We start from the raw sequence: 20,547 nt of genomic DNA on the forward strand, positions 1-20,547 counted from the left end.
CCCTAGATTAATTAATGAAGTGTTTAGAATAAGATTTGGGGCAATGAGAGTCTTACCGGCATTTTTAGTAACCAAAACGCAGAAATTTGTAATTTCCTGAAAGCACCCCTCAGAAAATAATCACTGCCGGTATTACAGGTTTCTTTCGACCTGTCACTTGTCACCGCCATTAGACCAAAGTCCCTAGATTTCCAAGAAGTTCGAGTCCTAAAACCTCAGTTATTTCGTTGAAAAGAAGATTTGGGGGCAATGCGGTACGCGCAGCTCGTCGTGGGCCCCGCCGGCAGCGGCAAGGTACCCCATTCCACCCACCTCCCCAATTCTAACCTAAAAATTTCAGTCAACTTACTGCTCCGCTCTGGTCCAACACGGAATCGACACCAAACGCACAATCGAAGTCGTGAATTTAGACCCAGCCGCTGAACACTTCGACTACAACCCCATGGCTGACATCCGCGAGTTAATCCACGTGCAGGACACAATGGAGGATGAGGAGCTCCACTTTGGCCCCAACGGGGGGCTCGTGTTCTGCATCGAGTACTTGCTGGAGAATTCCGATTGGTTGCGCGACAAGTTGGGGGAGGACGAAGACGATTATATTGTTTTTGACTGTCCAGGACAGATTGAGCTGTACACTCATTTAACAGCGATGAAGAAGTTGGTGAAGCAGTTGCAGGATTGGAATTTTAGTATTTGTAGCGTCTTTTTGGTGGACGTGCAGTTTATGACGGATGGGGCTAAGTTTCTGTCGGGGACCATGGCGGCACTGAGCGTCATGGTGAATTTGGAGCTCCCACACGTTAATTTATTATCAAAAATTGATTTGTTGAGCAAGGGGGCCCGGAAACGGATCGAACGGTTTTTGGAACCTGATTCTCACGCTATCTTGGGGGATATAGATCTGAGTGGGGCCAACGCTTTTAATGATAAATACAAGAAGCTCTCAGAGGCGATTGGAGAGTTAATAGAAAACTACTCCTTGGTGCGGTTTTTACCATTGAATTTGAAAGATGAAGAGAGCATCCATGATATTCTTCTAACTATAGATAACGTGATACAATACGGAGAAGATCAAGATGTGAGAGCGCGGGATTTTGAAGAGCCTCCAGAGGGTGATTAAATGATACATAATTTATTTGAAATTTATACTTTTTTATAAAACAATAACACAAAGTACTAAATACTAAAGTCTACAATCTTACTATCGTTCTTATCATCGTTAAAGCAAGTCATAGGTATGAATATGAAATGGTACAATGATGACAAAGTATAAAAAAATCACAAGTTATTCATAAAAAAAATGTTAATCAATTGCACAAAATAGGAGCAGGTGAAACATTTAATTGTAAGTATAGGAGTTATCACAGAAAAAGAATTTGTTCATATTGAGTTTCCCTTAAAACAAAATACTGACTTACGTGATGATGAAACGACAATTTCGTTAACATGATCGAGAAAAAACCAACGGACATTTTACACAAACCACACGAAAATGCTTCAGTTCTTATACGTGTTAGTAAAAAATAAAATTGTTTCTAACAATTGATAATATCATTTTGTCTGAAATTGACGATAGAGCTATACATTTCTTCCTTAACATATAATATTAATGAAAATTCGTTTTAACTTGTTCTTTAAATGCACAGGCATCCACTCACTATGTTAATATTCATTTAACACTTGTTTAAATCTACAAATTTAAGTTAACAAACAGTCTATCACACATCTTGGAGATGCTTAGAAACGGTCAGAGATTTGAACGGTTCGGACCACATTCGCCGCAAATCGCCCTAAAACAGAAGAGTCGTTAATTATATTTCTCATACATGCAAAAACTAGAATTTGATATTGGGTCCAATTTCGCTGGACGCCATTCCGGGCCGAGGAGTTAAAGTCGTCGACACCCACGTCCCTAATTTTTAGGCACGCTTTTGTACTTTCTCGTTTCTACTGGGAAAATGGCTGGCATACTTCGGGATCATCAATCTGAAGATAATGGCTTGCAGAACTGTGCTGACTATATTATCTACTAATAACACTGGGCAAGAAATTTTGGTCCCTGCGTTCACTTTCGTTTTTTTCAGTTTTGCTTAACTAGCAAAATCATTAAATTCTGTAATATTTCATTTCATTGGAGAGGTAATTAAATAAGCTTCCCAACGAGCTATAGAAGTCGCCGGAAGAGTTAGTTTTAGTCAAGAAAATCTGACGAAAATTTGGAAAAACGAACGGTTTTGGAAAACTTGTTGACATTTTTTTGCACAGAACTCCTAAATTGGTACTTCGATTTTTTATTGTGATGCGTCATTATAAAGGTTGAGATCTCTGCTTTCTAACGCGGTATTAGCTAAGCTTTTATCTATTGCCATTTAGGAGTTACATGACAAAGAATTTGGAGAGATTTATGGAAAAAAAAATCATGTTTTGTTAACTTTCGAAGATTTTGTAAAAAAAATAATTTTAATGCCCACAAAATTGTAGTTTTTCGATAAATTTCGCGTTTCAAATGATTTCACTGATCGGAATGGAAAATCATAGATAAAAATGATGATATTTAATATTTAAATTACACGCTCCTTTATCATTTCCAATATTTTTTTATATTCAGACCTGTAATTCTGGTAGTTTCGAAGCTAAGGCTATAAAATTTGAAGAGATTTCTAATTTTGACTTGTTGACTGTCTGTACCAAATTTCAAATTTTTTGAAGAACAGAGACGGATTTTAGAAATTTTTGTTTTCAAGACGGGCCAAAAATTTCCAATATTTTCAACTCGGATCTGTAACTTTAGAAGTTTTGACATTAGCGAAATAAAATTTAGAGAGGTTACTATCTCTAACATGTTGACTCTCTGTAGCAAATCTCAAATTTTTTGAAGAACAGGGACGGATTTTAGAAGTTTTTATTTTCAAGACGAGCCAAAAATTTCAAATATTTTTCATTCGGTCGTGTAATTTTGGCAGTTTTGATGCTAGAGTAATAAAATTTAGAGAGATGACTAGTTTTGACTTGTTGACTGTATGTCCTACATACCAAATTTTTTGAACTACCGAGACGGATTTTAGGAATTTTTATTTTTAAGACGAGCCAAAAATTTCCAATATTTTTCATTCGGTCGTGTAATTTTGGTAGTTTTGATGCTAGAATAATAAAATTTAGAAAGATTACTAGTTTTGACTTGTTGACTGTATGTATAAAATACCAAATTTTTTGAACTACCGGGACGGATTTTAAGAATTTTTGTTTTTAAGGCGAGCCAATAATTTCCAATATTTTTCATTCAGACTTATAATTTTGGTAGTATCGATGCTAGGGCAATGAAACTTGTAGAAATTACTAGTTTTGACTTGTTGACTGTCTGTGCTAAATACCAATTTTTTTTTTTACAACAGGGACGGATTTTAGAAATTTTTATTTTCAAGAAGGGTAAAAAATTTCCAATATTTTCAACTCGGATCTGTAACTTTCGAAGTTTTGACATTAGCGAAATGAAATTTATAGAGGATACTATCTTTAACTCTCTGTAGCAAATCTCATTTTTTTTTAAACAACAGGGACGGATTTTAGGAATTTTTATTTCAAGACGGGCCAAAAATTTCCAATGTTTTCAAATCGGAGTTGTAACTTTAGTAGTTTTGACATTAGCGGAATGAAATTTGGAGACATTACTATCTCTAACATGTTGACTGTCTGTCCTAATTCTCAAATTTTTTGAAGAACAGGGACGGATTTTAGAAATTTTTATTTTTAAGACGAGCCAAAAATTTCCAATATTTTTCATTCGGTCGTGTAATTTTGGTAGTTTTGATGCTAGAGTAATAAAATTTGGAGAGATTACTAGTTTTGACTTGTTGACTGTATGTATAAAATACCAAATTTTTTGAACTATCGGGACGGATTTTAAGAATTTTTGTTTTTAAGGCGAGCCAATAATTTCCAATATTTTTCATTCAGACTTATAATTTTGGTAGTATCGATGCTAGGGCAATGAAACTTGTAGAAATTACTAGTTTTGACTTGTTGACTGTCTGTGCTAAATACCATTTTTTTTAACAAAAGGGACGGATTTTAGAAATTTTTGTTTTCAAGAAGGGTCAAAAATTTCCAATATTTTCAAATCGAATCTGTAACTTTAGTAGTTTTGACATTAGCGGAATGAAATTTGGAGACTATTACTATCTCTAACATGTTGACTGTCTGTACCAAATCTCAAATTTTTTAAGTACAGGGACGGATTTTAGAAATTTTTATTTTCAAGACGAACCAAAAATTTCCAATATTTTACATTCAGACCTGTAATTTTGGTAGTTTCGACGCTAGGGCAATGAAATTTTGACAGATTACTAGTTTTGACTAGTTGATTGTCTGTCCTAAATACCGAATTTTTTGGACAACCGGGACGGATTTTAGAAATTTTTGTTTTCAAGACGGGCCAAAAATTTTCGAGTCAGATCTGTAATTTTAGTAATTTTGACTTTAGCGGACTGAAATTTGGAGAGGTTACTATCTCTACCATGTTGACTGTCTGTACTAAATCTCAAATTTTTCGAACAACAGGGACGGATCTTAGAAATTTTCATTTCGAAGACAATCGTTTTTTTGGTACTCACAAATCACAAATCTCATAAGAAGTATTTACACTTTTCTTACATGTTTTATACGCCCAACAAAACACTTATACAACAAATAACTACAATTAGACGTTTTTGCTTATTCCATTATAAATCACTTTCTCAGTTAAAACACTTTGGGAATGGTAGACGCGCAAGGTTACTGGTCATTATCAAAGTTTATTACGTTTGTGGCAAGGTTATGTCATGATTGTGTCGACATCCTGAAAATGAGAATATCCGGTCTTAACATGACTATTTATTTACAATTTCGATTACGTTAGCTGTAATTTTCGGCCGCCACTAACAGCGCATGCAGCTAATTGTTGGGTAATTGTTGGAGCTTGAAAATATGCCAAAATGTTTAACTTTAATTTGTAGTATTTTAATAATCATCTATTATTTATGAAATATGCATGCAAATATAAAATTATAAAATGTTTAATAAAATTATAAGTGAATGTTTTTACACTAGCAAACTGTCGACAATGATGTCAATTTTATGGATGTTTCACGAAATAAAAAAACAATGAGAATTGTTGTAATTACCATTGTATTCGTCTTTACGAAATCTTCAACTGAAACAAAAATTGAAGAAGAACATTTTCACCTTAGAAACGTCATCTTTTCGATCCCAAATTATTAGCTACTGTCATTTGCTATGCGCACAAAGCATGAAACAGCTAACTGTTCATAACACTATAAAAATTCAGAAAGCGAAACGAACCATCAATGATTCATTGTAAAATGTGAATAAAAATGAAGTACATACTATATTTTAGAAGTGGCAAATAAATTAAATTGAAATTGAAAATAAAATGTTCTTTAGTGTCTAAATTGCATTTTTTCTGCAAGTTTATTCGAGTACAAAAACGCGAATTTCCAAGACAGAATGTCGATTCTGCATACCGTTCATTACTGACCCAGTTTTCGTTCTTATTAAAGGTGGAAACACGTATAATTAAGTCGTCAAGCAAATCAAACGAGCCGTTTTTACTTTCTCGATTTTTTTCACAAAATACCGGAAAATCGATTAAAAGTGTCATACAAGTAGGCCTTGATATGAAATCTGTTGGCAGCCCTGACTATTCTCAAAGCGCGTCTTAGCATGTCCACCATAACAGTTACGTAACATCTAATTAATTATAGGATCTAAACGTCATTTTTCCTGCAGACAATTTACCGATTTACAACGGAGAAATTTTAGAAATCAGCATAATTTTTTACGTTGGTAATAAATTGACATATCTGGTCATTTTTACAGTGACGAATAACAACACTGATCAATCTTTAACTGTCAAATAAACAAACGCCTACTTCAACCCCAAGCCTTCTGAGTTCATAGCGGAAATCAACAGGACATTGACATTTACAACAATAGCGCCAATAACAGAAAACTGTCAATAATCGCTCATATAATAACCATCGATGCGCGTCTATAGACACTTCACATTAGCTACATCCTCGTAAATTACAATCATTGGCTAATAATTACATCATCGGCGTGCAAACTTGATCATAATTAAATTATTCAAGTTATTAGTAGTTGTACGTGTGAATTATTATAACTACATTATGGGGATTTTCTATTAACGAACACCTTCACTATAACAAAGACTTTAGTCCCGTTAAACTCGTCCATTACGTGTTTATTCAATAGAAATTATTGTTTGAAGATGGATAACTGCAAATTTTGCAATGTGGTTATTTATTTCGTATTTCAGTTAATATAAATTTGCCATATTTAACTATACAGAAAATTATTATTAATTATTAAGAGGAATTTCAAGAAAATTTTATTGACATTTTAAAAATGTTAGTGTAGGCTATGCATTACTGTCAATTTGACGAGCAAATCTCAATCAATTTTGCCAAAACTGACAGTAATAATGAAATACAAGGTGTTTATAAATGTTTCTAGCATCAAGGGTTTCAAAATTCAACTTTCATTCAACTTTGCTCTATGATTGAAATTAGCTGCAAATGTCTATTGAAAAATCTAAACCCACATTTGTAATGAGCGGCAAATTTCTTTGACATTTCATAGCCACCCTTGATACTAGAAGCATTTATAAATACCGTGTATAAAATTGCCATATTTATACTGGAAATTCAGCGAAATATTGAGAAAAATTTAAAGAAAATTGGAAATTTTATGGATATTGTGAAAATTTAAGTGTAACAATTTTTTTACTGTCAATTTGACGAGCAAAATTCAATCAAATAATGAAATACATAAAAGGTGCTTTTTGACAATCAAATGGCTTTCACGTCGGAATTATGTAACAAAAAAATTGGGATGGCCACAAATGTTGTTTTTAAAATACTTAAATACAGCGTGTTTCAAAAAGATTGCTATCTAATCGCCTATAATTTAATGTACAATTAAAAAAAATGCCGCTTCACGAAGTTAATATTCAGAACATTGGTTACATAACCTCACAATACTATTAAAAAATAATCAAGTAGGTACTAATCTAGGACAATTGGATCACTGAAAGGTCAATTTTCCTGTTTATTGTTTAAATTATTCCGTTATTGGCGATTTTGACGTTTGACAAGTGACACAATTGACAGAAGTCCAAAGTGACACGACTAGTTCAAACACAGTACAATGTGAGCGGCACAAAAATGGTAACTGGATGAAAATCACTTTGAAACACGTACTAATTTGTCTGGATTTTAATTTAGCGTGACCACGTTTTGTGAGAATTTAACTTTCACTCAAGTCAGTGTAGGAAACCACAAGAAAGGCTCATTATTAAAAAAACGCAAACTGCATGAATTTCCTATTTTTTTTCCACCACACAAAATAATTAGTCAATTATATCGTTTAAAAGAACTTTCTTCTACGACCCTATATAAAACCCGCACAGACCTGTCAAAATTGACAGTTATTTTGAAATACAAATGTAACTCTTGAATTTTTGTCTCAAATATCTAGACGTTTCGTTGTAAAACAACATGCATAATGGTAAAAATGAATTGGTTAGGTCGTTTCTGACCAGTCAATTTTGACAGTGATTTTTACTTTTGTAAATAGATGTACGAAAACATCAACTATGTGGAATACGTCACTTTTATATGAGGTCGTAGAAAATTGACAGTTAGAATAGATAAGAAATAAACTATTGTCAAGACTTAAGGCTTCTTCCTGATGAGGGAAGGTCGTAGGAAAAATAGTGTACATAACTCGTTGAAAAGAGTTTTTCTTGCACTCGTGCACCTGCATTCACACTCGTGCGAAATTGGTGACTTTCCGTACTTGTTACGTAAATATCTATTTTTCCCGTTCTTCCGAATTTGCAAATTAAATTTGGTTAATGGCGAATTGTGCTCTAAGGAATTCTTATTCCGACAGCAATTTTTAGAATTCCATGTTATTACGGTGTAAGCAAAAAAATGAACTAAAAATCCAAAATTCAAATTTCCCGCTCGAAATTTGGAAAGTTGAAGATCTTTCGCTTTGTGACGTTTTACTGCAAATTTGCCTTTCCAAAGTTACTTTATGGTCCGTTTTTACCTTTACGCACAAGTAAATTGAAAAAGTGAGGTTAGTTTAGGCAGTTCTCTAATTTTCAGTAGCACCAACTCCGAAATTTCGAGTGAGAAATTTAAAATGTCTTATTTGATATCTAAATTAAAGATGTTGACCTCATTATTAGGCTACAAAAGAAGTATGAATGTTGACGAATACTCAAAAATCACGGAGGCAAGACGTGATAAATAAACGAATCTGCGAAATAACGGCAACTTTCACTTTACGGTCGTCGGATTCGAATTGAAGATAAAAGTGCCAATAAAAGTGGAAACCGGTTGTAAAACTCGTCTCTTTTATTAAAATAGAAAATGTGTGGAAACCCGGCGCATCCACCATTTTAAAGCACTAAAAAATAATAACAATAATAAAATCTTACCTTTAAATACGCCATGGTGAGTAGAGGCAATAAAGTGAACGGAACTAAATACAACAACGCCGGCTGCGCCGCCTTAAACACCTCCGAACTGACCGTCGCCGTCAACAACCCAAGAAAATATCCCAAAAGTGAACAATGAAAATACGTAAGCCGTGATCCCGTCAGACCTTGACTCTTCTTATATGCATCATATCGTAACACAAAACACAACAATAATCCTGGCATCACAATATCACCTAAACCTAAAAACACCATCAGATTACTATCGATCACTTCCGCTTTTCTTCTACCAACCTAACATACTGAAATGACCACTATTATGGATACTGGGGAAAACGAGTTTGCCCGGCAAACTCAATTTGGGGGCTTCTTTCGCGACGCCCCCTATGTGCAGTTTCCGGGCGACCAAACCAACGGGGTTTTCTGCGGGTCTTGTGGCCACTTTGACCATCACGTTTGTACTGAAGATGTAGGAGGAGAAAAACACCCAGAAGACGTCGTAGATGAGGAGGCCGGTGAGGAGGAGAGTGGAGACTTTCAGGCTTGGGAGACGCACGAAAGCGATGAAGGCGACGCACAGGCCCATGCCCATGGCGTCCATCAACAACCAATGGCCTGGAAAAATTAATAGGGCATGAAATTCGAAACCGAAATGTTTTCAAACCGTTATATTGACGGTGAAATGAGGTTACCTATATTGTTTTTTCTTGCACTCGCATAAAAAGAGTACAGGACCATCAAATCACTTTATTTTGTTTCTTTACATCCAGTTTTCTTACTTAATCATAAATTGTTATGTTATGTAAATTTTTGTTTTAAATATTAAGTAGTGTTTCAAAACGATTTTTATCTAGTTACCTTAGGATTGTAGCTTTTTTGTGCCGCTCGCATTGTTTTATGTTCGAACTAGTTCTGTCACTTTGGATTTCTATCAATAGTGTCACTTGTCAAACGTAAAATGGCTAATCGGGAATGAATTTAGACAACAAACAGAAAAATTAAGCGGCAGTTGTCGCAGATGAGTGCCTACTTAATAATTTTTGAGGTTATGTAACCAACGTTCGAATCATTATCGCCGTAAAGCGGCAATTTTAATTTGTACGGAAAATCATAGGCCACTATATGCAAATCTTTTTGAAGCACAATGTAGTACAGTTTTTGAACGACATTGTAATCCAGGCGGCCAAAAATTAAACGTTATCATAACTACAATCGGTTTAGGTTGCAAATGTGCAAACTGGGGCGATTTCTCACTTATTTTTGGAGCAACATTAAAGTATTGGTGCTCATTTTACGCAGAATCCAAAAAGGTGAGCGATCAAAGTTTCGGAAAATTTTCAAAGCTCAATATCTCCGAAACTAAAAGAGATTTTGCAAAACGGTTTTGACCACCGTTTTTCTCGGCTGATTTTACTTTCGAATAAGTCCTGAAAAGTCGAAAATTCGATGTTTGATTTTTTGAGCAAAAAATTTTGCGACTCAATCAATGAAAAATTTTCAATTTTTCGTTTTTCGATCGCCACTCGTAAACTACTTGCCCGATCGATCTGAGATTTGGCCAGTTGATAGATCTCGAGCTGCTCTTTCTATCGATATATAATTCATTGGTACTAAACCCAGTTTTCGCCATGAAACAGAGTCTTGAAAATGACCCTAAAATCACCCTCTGAAAATCTAATTCGGTCGATATCTCGGTTATTTGTTAAGGAGCTGGATTGGCTCTTTTAATGCAGAATTTCGCGCTGAATCCAAAAATATCCTTATTTTTGCCGTAAGTCAACAAATAACTGAGTTAGAGGCGTTTGTACTTCTGGGTTGTCGCCAGAAGGCCAAAATTTTGGAGGTACGAAATTTGCCTTTCAGTCTCTAATTCGGACTCTGTCGCTATTTCGCTTATTTATAAAGCAACATTAAAGTATTGGTGCTCATTTTACGCAGAATTTCACGTAGAATCCAAAAATGTAAGACGCGTTAACATGGATCCACAAATAACAGAGTTATGAGCATGAAAATTTCAGATATTGATTTTTGAGTTGCAAAATTTTCAAAGCTCAATATCTCCGAAACTACGAAGGATTTTGAGAAACGGTTTTTACCATCGTTTTTCTCGGCTCATTCTACTTTAAAATAAGTCCTCAAAAGTCGAAAATTCGATAGTCAATTTTTTGGGCAAAAAAATTTTGCGACTCTATCGATATTTTTTTTTTAATTTTTCGTTTTTTGATCGCCCCTCGTAAACTATTTGACCGATCGATCTGAGATTTGGCCAGTTGATAGATCTAGAGCTGCTCTTTCGATCGATATATAATTCAATAATATTAAACGCAGTTTTCGCCCCGAAACAGCGTCTTAAAAACGACCCTAAAATCAGCCTCTGAAAATGTAATTCGGTCGATATCGCGTTTATTTGTTAGGGAAATTTAAGCCAAATGGGCTCATTTAACGCAGAATTTCGCGCAGAATCCAAAAATATCCTTATTTTTCTCATACGTCAACAAATAACTCAGTTAGAGGCGTTTGAAATTTTGGGTTGTCGCCAGAGGGCCAAAATTTTGGAGGATCGAAAACGAATTTGCTCGATATCTCCGGAATCAAGACAAATACAAAGAAATCCTTTTCGAAATCGTTTTTCTCGCGATTTTTTAATTTGGAAATCGACATTTCCATTTTTTCAGTGTTGGCAAACGTCAAATTCTGGGGACTGTCATGCCAACAGTGTCATCTTAAAATTCCCAAAGTTAATTTATCAAGATTCCAACCTTAAAATTAACTGTCAAAGTACATTTGGTACTCAAACCGACTGAAAGCACGCATCAACATCATTTTTCTTTTGATTTATTAATGTCAACGTTAAGCCTGCTTTGAAAGCCCGTTTTACACAGCTCAATTTTGACCCACTTCATTTAGGCCCCCACTGTAACTTAATTATTTAGCTACTTTTCCCCAAAATGAACATTTACAGTAAAATTGCCGTAAGATTGGCAGCACTGCCTGTAAACTTCCAAAGGTGTCTAGATGGCAATGATTCCTCACCTGTGAGCACCCATATGCAGACGATGAAAACCGACAACGAGAAAGAGAGCAGTTCCGCTGCAGTAAACCTGCCGCACATCCCAAAAGAGATCTTATTTCCATCAGAACACGGTCGAATAATGTATTGACACATTGGCAGCAAGAGAAACGCGAGAGCGACGGTGGCTATGACTGCAAAAACAAGTTTTAAAAACAAAATCCCCCAACCACTTGTGGCAACTTACTCGCGGTACAAATAGCGAAGAGCATTTGCATGGAGTCAAAGAAGAAAAACATAACTAACAAAGAAATGCTGGCACCTAGAGGCAAACACAGAGCTTGCATAGTATCAAGAGTCTGCACGTTATTTTCAGTCTGAACTTGCTGGGAAGGGTTGAGTAAACAGTTGGTGCTCCCATTGGCCCGATCTCTGGCTTCTTGCTCCATGTTGAGGCTCCGAAACGACCCATAAACAATCAAGAGCATGGAGATGAGAAAGGTGGAGACTCTGCTGGAGTCCATGATCGAGTAGGCCCATTGGTATTCGATGGTCTGGGTCTGGACCTGGGGATCCGCCATGGCTCCGCTTCTTCAACAATCTACAAAAGTCGCAGTGCGATTTTTTGATTTCTTCAAAGGGTAAATGACCGGATTCTACCTCGAAACTTGTGGGGCTGTTCTGGGGCGCGGAAATGTCGACAAACATCACTTCTTCCGTGAGACAGCCATCGACACTCTCCCGATTCGGATTGTTTACAAAATTACACTTCACATCGAAAATGAACAGAGGCTTAGAACACGGTTATGTGCATCTGGGCGCCATGTTGGTTTCGGAAAACATTTCACTTATGCGAGACTTTCTATTTTCCTGGGAGGGGAGGTTACGCAAAAAAGGGCAGGGGGGTGCTGGCGAGGCCACCTGCGAATGCATGCGATGCGGTTTTATAGTTTTCAAGTCCAATTTATTAACACACTCATCTAAAGAAGATTATATGCGCGCGATGTAGGCAACCAATTATACACGATACTCGCTGGTCTAACTGTGACACCATTTCTTCGTTTTTGAGGATAAACTGTTATGCAAAACATTCGGAATTCTCACGCTCTTTTTAACAATGTTGAATGAAATTTGTTTTAACAGTAAATTTCTACCATTGTAATGTTCTTTAAGAGTTGTTATCCGGACTCTTTTTACGCTTGCACAATTAAAATAAATATGAACCTCGAACTAATTCGCATAAAGCTGATTTTTTGTGTGGAGCTTCATTTTATTGTTATAAACAAATTGTCAAAAGATAGGTGCGCTGCTAAAAAAAACACGGTGGTAAAGGTCAAAGAAAACAATTTTTGCAAATATGATTCCAGCGGCAAAAACACTTATTATAAAAATTGTATTTTATTAAATTTGCAACAAATACTTATAATATTTTTTGTAGGACTAATCGTTGTTACGACATAATTTTTTTCGAATTTTTGCAAACGTCGAAAGTTGCAATTTTTCGCGAAAATTCATGACTAAAACTATGGCCAAACTTCTCCGCTTATTTTTTAGAGTAAACTTGAGTTATTATACATCAGTGAACGCAGAATTTTACGCAGATTCCAAATCTAGGATTTAAATTCAGATCTGACAACAAATAACTGAGTTATGGCCGATCAAAGTTTCGGATAGTTGATTTTCATTTTTTCTCATTTTTCCCAATTTTCAAAGTTAAATATCTCGGAAACTATTAGAGATATTGAGATGCGGTTTGCGCCATCGTTTTTCTCGGCTCATTTTACGTTAGAAAATGTTCTCAAAAGCCCAAAATTCGATAGTCGATTTTTCGCGAAAAAAAATTGCGACTCAAACGATGAAAATTTTTAATTTTTTTTATTTTTGGCCATAACTTGCAAACTATTTGTCCTATAGATCTCAAGTTTGGCCAGTAGATAGATTTTGAACTCCTCTTTCGACTGATGTATGATTCAATGTCATTAATCGTCGTTTTCATTTTGAAAACATTGATTGAAAATCACCCTAAAATGATGTTTTCAAAACAGTTTTCGCCAATATCTCGTTTATTTATAAAGCAAACTTAACAAATTTGGGTCTCATTTTACGCAGAATTTTACGCTGAATCCAAAAACATGATAATTTTTTAATATTTGTCAATAAATAACCGAGTTATGGCCGTTTGAAATTTTGGGTTGTCGCCAGAGGGTCAAATTTTCGAAGGTTCGAAACAATTCATGCTCGATATCTCGGAAACTATTTCAGATATTGAGATGCGGTTTGCGCCATTGTTTTTCTCGCGATTTTTTACATAAGAAATACTTTTTAGATTTTCCAATAGTCGAAAGTTGCAAATTTTCGCAAAAATTTATGACTAAAACTATGCCCAAACTTCTCATATCGATATCTCGCTTATTTTTTAGAGTAAACTTGAGTTATTATACATCAGTGTACGCAGAATTTTACGCAGATTTCAAATCTGGGATTTAAATTCAAATCCGACAACAGATAACCGAGTTATAGCCGATCAAAGTTTTGAAAAGTTGATTTTCATTTTTTTCTTAATTTTCTCAATTTTTGAAGTTAAATATCTCAGAAACTATTAGAGATATTGAGATGCGGTTTGCGCCATCGTTTTTCTCGGCTTATTTTACGTTAGAAAAAGTGCTTAAAAGCCAAAAATTCGATAGTCGATTTTTCGCGAAAAAAAATTGCGACTCAAACGATGAAAATTTTTAATTTTTTTTATTTTTAGCCATAGCTTGTAAACTATTTGTTCGATTGATCTCAAATTTAGCCATTAGATAGACTTCGAGCTCCTCTTTCGACTGATGTAGAATTTAAAGCTATTAAACGTCGTTTTTATTTTGAAAACATTGATTGAAAATCACCCTAAAATGATGTTTTTAAAACAGATTTTTTCCAATACCTCATTTATTTATTAAGCAAACTCAACAAATTTGGGTCTCATTTTACGCAGAATTTCACGCTGAATCCAAAAACATAATAATTTTTTAATATTTGTCAATAAATAACCGAGTTATGGCCGTTTGAAATTTTGGGTTGTCGCCAGAGGGTCAAATTTTCGAAGGTTCGAAACAATTCATGCTCGATATCTCGGAAACTCTTTCAGATATTGAGATGCGGTTTGCGCCATTGTTTTTCTCGCGATTTTTTACATAAGAAATAGTTTTTAGATTTTCCAATAGTCGAAAGTTGCAAATTTTCGCAAAAATTTATGACTAAAACTATGGCCAAATTTCTCATATCGATATCTCGCTTATTTTTTAGAGTAAACTTGAGTTATTAACATCAGTGTACGCAGAATTTTACGCAGATTTCAAATCTAGGATTTAAATTCAGATCTGACAACAGATAACCGAGTTATAGCCGATCAAAGTTTTGAAAAGTTGATTTTCATTTTTTTCTCAATTTTCTCAATTTTTGAAGTTAAATATCTCAGAAACTATTAGAGATATTGAGATGCGGTTTGCGCCATCGTTTTTCTCGGCTTATTTTACGTTAGAAAAAGTGCTTAAAAGCCCAAAATTTGATAGTCGATTTTTCGCGAAAAAAAATTGCGACTCAAACGATGAAAATTTTAAATTTTTTTTATTTTTAGCCATAGCTTGTAAACTATTTGTTCGATTGATCTCAAATTTAGCCATTAGATAGACTTCGAGCCCCTCTTTCGACTGATGTAGAATTTAAAGCTATTAAACGTCGTTTTTATTTTGAAAACATTGATTGAAAATCACCCTAAAATGATGTTTTTAAAACAGATTTTTTCCAATACCTCATTTATTTATTAAGCAAACTCAACAAATTTGGGTCTCATTTTACGCAGAATTTCACGCTGAATCCAAAAACATAATAATTTTTTAATATTTGTCAATAAATAACCGAGTTATGGCCGTTTGAAATTTTGGGTTGTCGCCAGAGGGTCAAATTTTCGAAGGTTCGAAACAATTCATGCTCGATATCTCGGAAACTCTTTCAGATATTGAGATGCGGTTTGCGCCATTGTTTTTCTCGCGATTTTTTACATAAGAAATAGTTTTTAGATTTTCCAATAGTCGAAAGTTGCAAATTTTCGCAAAAATTTATGACTAAAACTATGGCCAAACTTCTCATATCGATATCTCGCTTATTTTTTAGAGTAAACTTGAGTTATTATACATCAGTGTACGCAGAATTTTACGCAGATTTCAAATCTGGGATTTAAATTCAGATCCGACAACAGATAACCGAGTTATAGCCGATCAAAGTTTTGAAAAGTTGATTTTCATTTTTTTCTTAATTTTCTCAATTTTTGAAGTTAAATATCTCAGAAACTATTAGAGATATTGAGATGCGGTTTGCGCCATCGTTTTTCTCGGCTTATTTTACGTTAGAAAAAGTGCTTAAAAGCCAAAAATTCGATAGTCGATTTTTCGCGAAAAAAAATTGCGACTCAAACGATGAAAATTTTTAATTTTTTTTATTTTTAGCCATAGCTTGTAAACTATTTGTTCGATTGATCTCAAATTTAGCCATTAGATAGACTTCGAGCTCCTCTTTCGACTGATGTAGAATTTAAAGCTATTAAACGTCGTTTTTATTTTGAAAACATTGATTGAAAATCACCCTAAAATGATGTTTTCAAAACAGATTTTTTCCAATACCTCATTTATTTATTAAGCAAACTCAACAAATTTGGGTCTCATTTTACGCAGAATTTCACGCTGAATCCAAAAACATAATAATTTTTTAATATTTGTCAATAAATAACCGAGTTATGGCCGTTTGAAATTTTGGGTTGTCGCCAGAGGGTCAAATTTTCGAAGGTTCGAAACAATTCATGCTTGATATCTCGGAAACTATTTCAGATATTGAGATGCGGTTTGCGCCATTGCTTTTATCGCAATTTTTTACATAAGAAATAGTTTTTAGATTTTCCAATAGTCGAAAGTTGCAAATTTTCGCAAAAATTCATGACTAAAACTATGGCCAAACTTCTCATATCGATATCTCGCTTATTTTTTAGAGTAAACTTGAGTTATTATACATCAGTATACGCAGAATTTTCCGCAGATTCCAAATCTAGGATTTAAATTCAGATCCGACAACAAATAACCGAGTTATGACCACTCAAAGTTTCGGAAAGTTGATTTTCATTTTTTTCTCATTTTTCCTAATTTTTAAGTTAAATATCTCGGAAACTATTTTCGACATTAATATGCGGTTTGCGCCATTCTTTTTTTCGGCTCATTTTACGTCAGAAAATGTGATCAAAAACCCAAATTTTGATAGTCGATTTTTCGCGAAAAAAAAATCCGACTCAAACGATGAAAATTTTTCATTTTTTTTATTTTTGACCATAGCTTGTAAACTATTTGTCCGATCGATCTCAAATTTAGCCAGTAGATAGACTTTGAGCTCCTCTTTCGACTGATGTATATAATTTAAAGCTATTAAACGTCGTTTTTATATTAAAAACATTGATTGAAAATCACCCCAAAATGATGTTTTCAAAACAGTTTTCGCCAATATCTCGTTTATTTATAAAGCAAACTTAACAAATTTGGGTCTCATTTTAAGCAGAATTTTACGCTGAATTCAAACACATGATAATTTTTTAATATTTGTCAACAAATAACCGAGTTATGGCCGTTTGAAATTTCGGGTTGTCGTCAGAGGGCCAAATTTTTGACGGTTCAAAACAATTCATGCTCGATATCTCGGAAACTATTTCAGATATTGAGATGCGGTTTGCGCCATCGTTTTTTTCGCGATTTTTTACATAAGAAATAATTCTTTGGTTTTTCTAAAGTCGAAATTTGCAAATTTTTGTAAAAATTCATGATTAAAGCCATGGCCAAACTTCTAATATCGATATCTCGCTTATGTTTTAGAGTAAACTTAAGTTATTATACATCAGTATACGCAGAATTTTATGCAGATTTCAAATCTGGGATTTAAATTCAGATCCGACAACAGATAACTTAGTTATGGCCGATCAAAGTTTCGGATAGTTGATTTTCATTTTTTTCTCATTTTTCTCAATTTTTGAAATTAAATATCTTAGAAACTATTAGAGATATTGAGATGCGGTTTGCGCCATCGTTTTTCTCGGCTTATTTTACGTTAGAAAAAGTGCTTAAAAGCCCAAAATTCGATAGTCGATTTTTCGCGAAAAAAAATTGCGATTCAAACGATGAAAATTTTTCATTTTTTTTATTTTTGGCCATAACTCGCAAACTATTTGTCCTATGGATCTCAAATTTGGCCAGTAGATAGATTTTGAGCTCCTCTTTCGACTGATGTATAATTCAACGCTATTAAACCTCATTTTCATTTTGAAAACATTGATTGAAAATCACCCTAAAATGATGTTTTTAAAACAGATTTTTTCCAATACCTCATTTATTTATTAAGCAAACTCAACAAATTTGGGTCTCATTTTACGCAGAATTTCACGCTGAATCCAAAAACATGATAATTTTTTAATATTTGTCAATAAATAACCGAGTTATGGCCGTTTCAAATTTTGGGTTGTCGCCAGAGGGTCAAATTTTCGAAGGTTCGAAACAATTCATGCTCGATATCTCGGAAACTATTTCAGATATTGAGATGCGGTTTGCGCCATTGTTTTTCTCACGATTTTTTACATAAGAAATAGTTTTTAGATTTTCCAATAGTCGAAATTTGCAAATTTTTGCAAAAATTCATGACTAAAACTATGCCCAAATTTCTCATATCGATATCTCGCTTATTTTTCAGAGTAAACTTGAGTTATTATACATCAGTATACGCAGAATTTTACGCAGATTCCAAATCTAGGATTTAAATTCAGATCCGACAACAAATAACTGAGTTATGGCCGATCAAAGTTTCGGATAGTTGATTTTCATTTTTTCTCATTTTTCCCAATTTTCAAAGTTAAATATCTCGGAAATTATTAGAGATATTGAGATGTGGTTTGCGCCATCTTTTTTCTCGGCTCATTTTACGTTAGAAAATGTTCTCAAAAGCCCAAAATTCGATAGTCGATTTTTCGCGAAAAAAAATTGCGACTCAAACGATGAAAATTTTTCATTTTTTTTTATTTTTGACCATAGCTTGTAAACTATTTGTGCGATCGATCTCAAATTTAGCCAGTAGATAGACTTCGAGCTCCTCTTTCGACTGATGTATAATTTAAATCTATTAAACGTCGTTTTTATTCTGAAAACATTGATTGAAATCACCTTAAAATGACGTTTTCAAAACAGTTTTTGGCCAATGCCTCGTTTATTTATTTACCAAACTCAACAAATTTGGGTCTCATTTTACGCAGAATTTTACGCTGGATTCAAAAACATGAGAATTTTTAATTTTCGTCAACAAATAACTGAGTTATGGTCGTTTGAATTTTTGGGTTGTCGCCAGAGGGTCAAATTTTTGAAGGTTCAAAACAATTCATGCTCGATATCTCGGAAACTATTTCAGATATTTAAGATGCGGTTTGCATCATCGTTTTTCTCGCGATTTTTTACATAAGAAATAGTTCCTAGATTTTTCAAAAGTCGAAATTTGCAAATTTTCGCGAAAATTTATGACTGAAACTATGCCAAATTTCTGATATCGATATTTTGCTTATTTTTTGAAGTAAACTTGCGTTATTATACATCATTTTACTCAGAATTTTCCGTAGATTCGAAATCTGGGATTGAAATTTAGGTCGGACAACAAATAACTGAGTTATCGCCGATCAAAACAATGGATGCGTCAGATAACCAGAGTTCCGGAATTTGATTTTTTATTTGTCTACAAATTTATCGGTACAAAACCATTCAATTCTCTTCTTCGCTGCTAATATAATTGCGAAACCGTCTTTTAATGTCGTCCTCATCCTCCACCAAAACCGCCAATTTCTTAATCAACCCTTTCGTTCTTTCCGTCAGGAAATTGTCCACTTGTCCCAAAATATTCACAAACTGAATCATTCGTTCGAAATTCCTGTTAATTTCCTCAGCATTCCTCAACTCATCCTCTTTATTCTTGATCTGTTTCTGCAACTCGTGCATTAACTGTTGAGATTTTATTTTCGTCTTCACTTGATTGGTCGTGGTAGAAATCGAAGACTCCACTCCCACAATCAATGTTATCTATAAATAGGTTTTGTGTAATTTAAATCGGACGATTTTATCTTTTGAATTATTGGGTACTTACCATGAAAATAGCACAAAAAACAGTCACGAAATCGTTTTTCTTCGACATTTTTATTAGTTGAACTACTGACTTGGAAAAAATGGATTGGCAATAATTGTGCTTGGGTTGAGTCGGTGAAAATGAGGAGTCAGGAATAAATTTGTTTGTAACCGTCATTGAATTATGCAATCATTAAAAATGTGTCATTTGTAGGTACTGAGAATGAAGAATTATGCAAGTCAACATATTTTGGAAAAAATCGTACTGATTATGCTTGCAAATCTATTTCAGTCGATATCTCGCGTATTTACGGAGCAATATTAAAGTATTGGTGCTCGTTTTACGCAGAATTTCACATAGAATCCAAAAAGGTAAAATTCGTTGAGATCGGTTTACAAATAACTGAGTAATGGGCGATCAAAATTTCGGATATTGGATTTTGAGTTGGAAATTTTTTAAAGCTCAATACCTCCGAAATTACGAAAAATTTTGAGAAACGGTTTTCACCATCGTTTTTCTCGGGTTATTTTACTTTACAATTCGTTCTCAAAAGTTGAAAATTCAATGTTCAATTTTTTAGGCAAAAAAATGTTGCGACTCAATCGATGAAAATTTTTCAATTTTTTGTTTTTTGATCGCCACTCGTAAACTACTTGCTCTATTGACCTGAGATTTGGCCAGTTGATAGATCTCGGGCTCTTCTTTCGATCGATATAAAATTCAATAATATTAAACGCAGTTTTCGCCTCGAAACAGCGTCTTGAAAATGACCCTAAAATCACCCTCTAAAAATGTAATTTGGTCGATACCTCCGTTATTTGTTAAGGAAATTTAAGCTATA

General features: G+C 34.1%; 3 protein-coding genes across 3 annotated transcripts; 1 reads left to right on the forward strand and 2 right to left on the reverse strand.

The window, feature by feature from the left end:
- Positions 1–41: 41 nt before the first annotated feature.
- LOC148177888 (GPN-loop GTPase 3) lies at positions 42–1,135 on the forward strand. The gene is made up of 2 exons (XM_088033474.1): positions 42–294; positions 341–1,135. The coding sequence occupies exons 1-2, from the start codon at positions 250–252 to the stop codon at positions 1,118–1,120; spliced, it is 825 nt and encodes a 274-aa protein (XP_087889600.1). The 5' UTR covers positions 42–249; the 3' UTR covers positions 1,121–1,135.
- Positions 1,117–12,569, reverse strand: SppL (signal peptide peptidase-like protein). Its single transcript, XM_088033473.1, has 6 exons — positions 12,198–12,569; positions 11,785–12,138; positions 11,561–11,731; positions 8,822–9,142; positions 8,528–8,769; positions 1,117–1,790 (listed from the first exon to the last, which is right to left on the reverse strand). The coding sequence occupies exons 2-6, from the start codon at positions 12,116–12,118 to the stop codon at positions 1,719–1,721; spliced, it is 1,140 nt and encodes a 379-aa protein (XP_087889599.1). The 5' UTR covers positions 12,119–12,138; positions 12,198–12,569; the 3' UTR covers positions 1,117–1,718.
- Positions 12,570–19,348: 6,779 nt separating this feature from the next.
- LOC148177890 (uncharacterized) lies at positions 19,349–19,883 on the reverse strand. The gene is made up of 2 exons (XM_088033415.1): positions 19,728–19,883; positions 19,349–19,663 (listed from the first exon to the last, which is right to left on the reverse strand). Exons 1-2 carry the CDS (start codon positions 19,881–19,883, stop codon positions 19,349–19,351), a joined length of 471 nt encoding a protein of 156 aa, XP_087889541.1.
- Positions 19,884–20,547: the final 664 nt, after the last annotated feature.

Source organism: Gnatocerus cornutus, chromosome 3 (assembly GCF_029298725.1).
Source record: "Gnatocerus cornutus isolate USDA-ARS CGAHR chromosome 3, icGnaCorn1.1, whole genome shotgun sequence".
Taxonomy (NCBI): Eukaryota; Metazoa; Arthropoda; class Insecta; order Coleoptera; family Tenebrionidae; genus Gnatocerus; species Gnatocerus cornutus.

Bases quoted from the DNA above. Each gene is read 5' to 3' on its own strand.
- LOC148177888 (XM_088033474.1), top strand. From the start codon at position 250: ATGCGGTACGCGCAGCTCGTCGTGGGCCCCGCCGGCAGCGGCAAG. The intron at 295-340 runs GTACCCCATTCC...TAAAAATTTCAG, and splicing joins GCCCCGCCGGCAGCGGCAAG to TCAACTTACTGCTCCGCTCT.
- SppL (XM_088033473.1), bottom strand. From the start codon at position 12,118: ATGGCGGATCCCCAGGTCCAGACCCAGACCATCGAATACCAATGGGCC. The intron at 11,732-11,784 runs GTAAGTTGCCAC...TTGTTTTTGCAG, and splicing joins CTTCGCTATTTGTACCGCGA to TCATAGCCACCGTCGCTCTC. The intron at 1,791-8,527 runs GTAAGATTTTAT...CTTCTGTTTTAG, and splicing joins TCACCATGGCGTATTTAAAG to GGCGATTTGCGGCGAATGTG.
- LOC148177890 (XM_088033415.1), bottom strand. From the start codon at position 19,883: ATGACGGTTACAAACAAATTTATTCCTGACTCCTCATTTTCACCGACT. The intron at 19,664-19,727 runs GTAAGTACCCAA...ACCTATTTATAG, and splicing joins TTTTTTGTGCTATTTTCATG to ATAACATTGATTGTGGGAGT.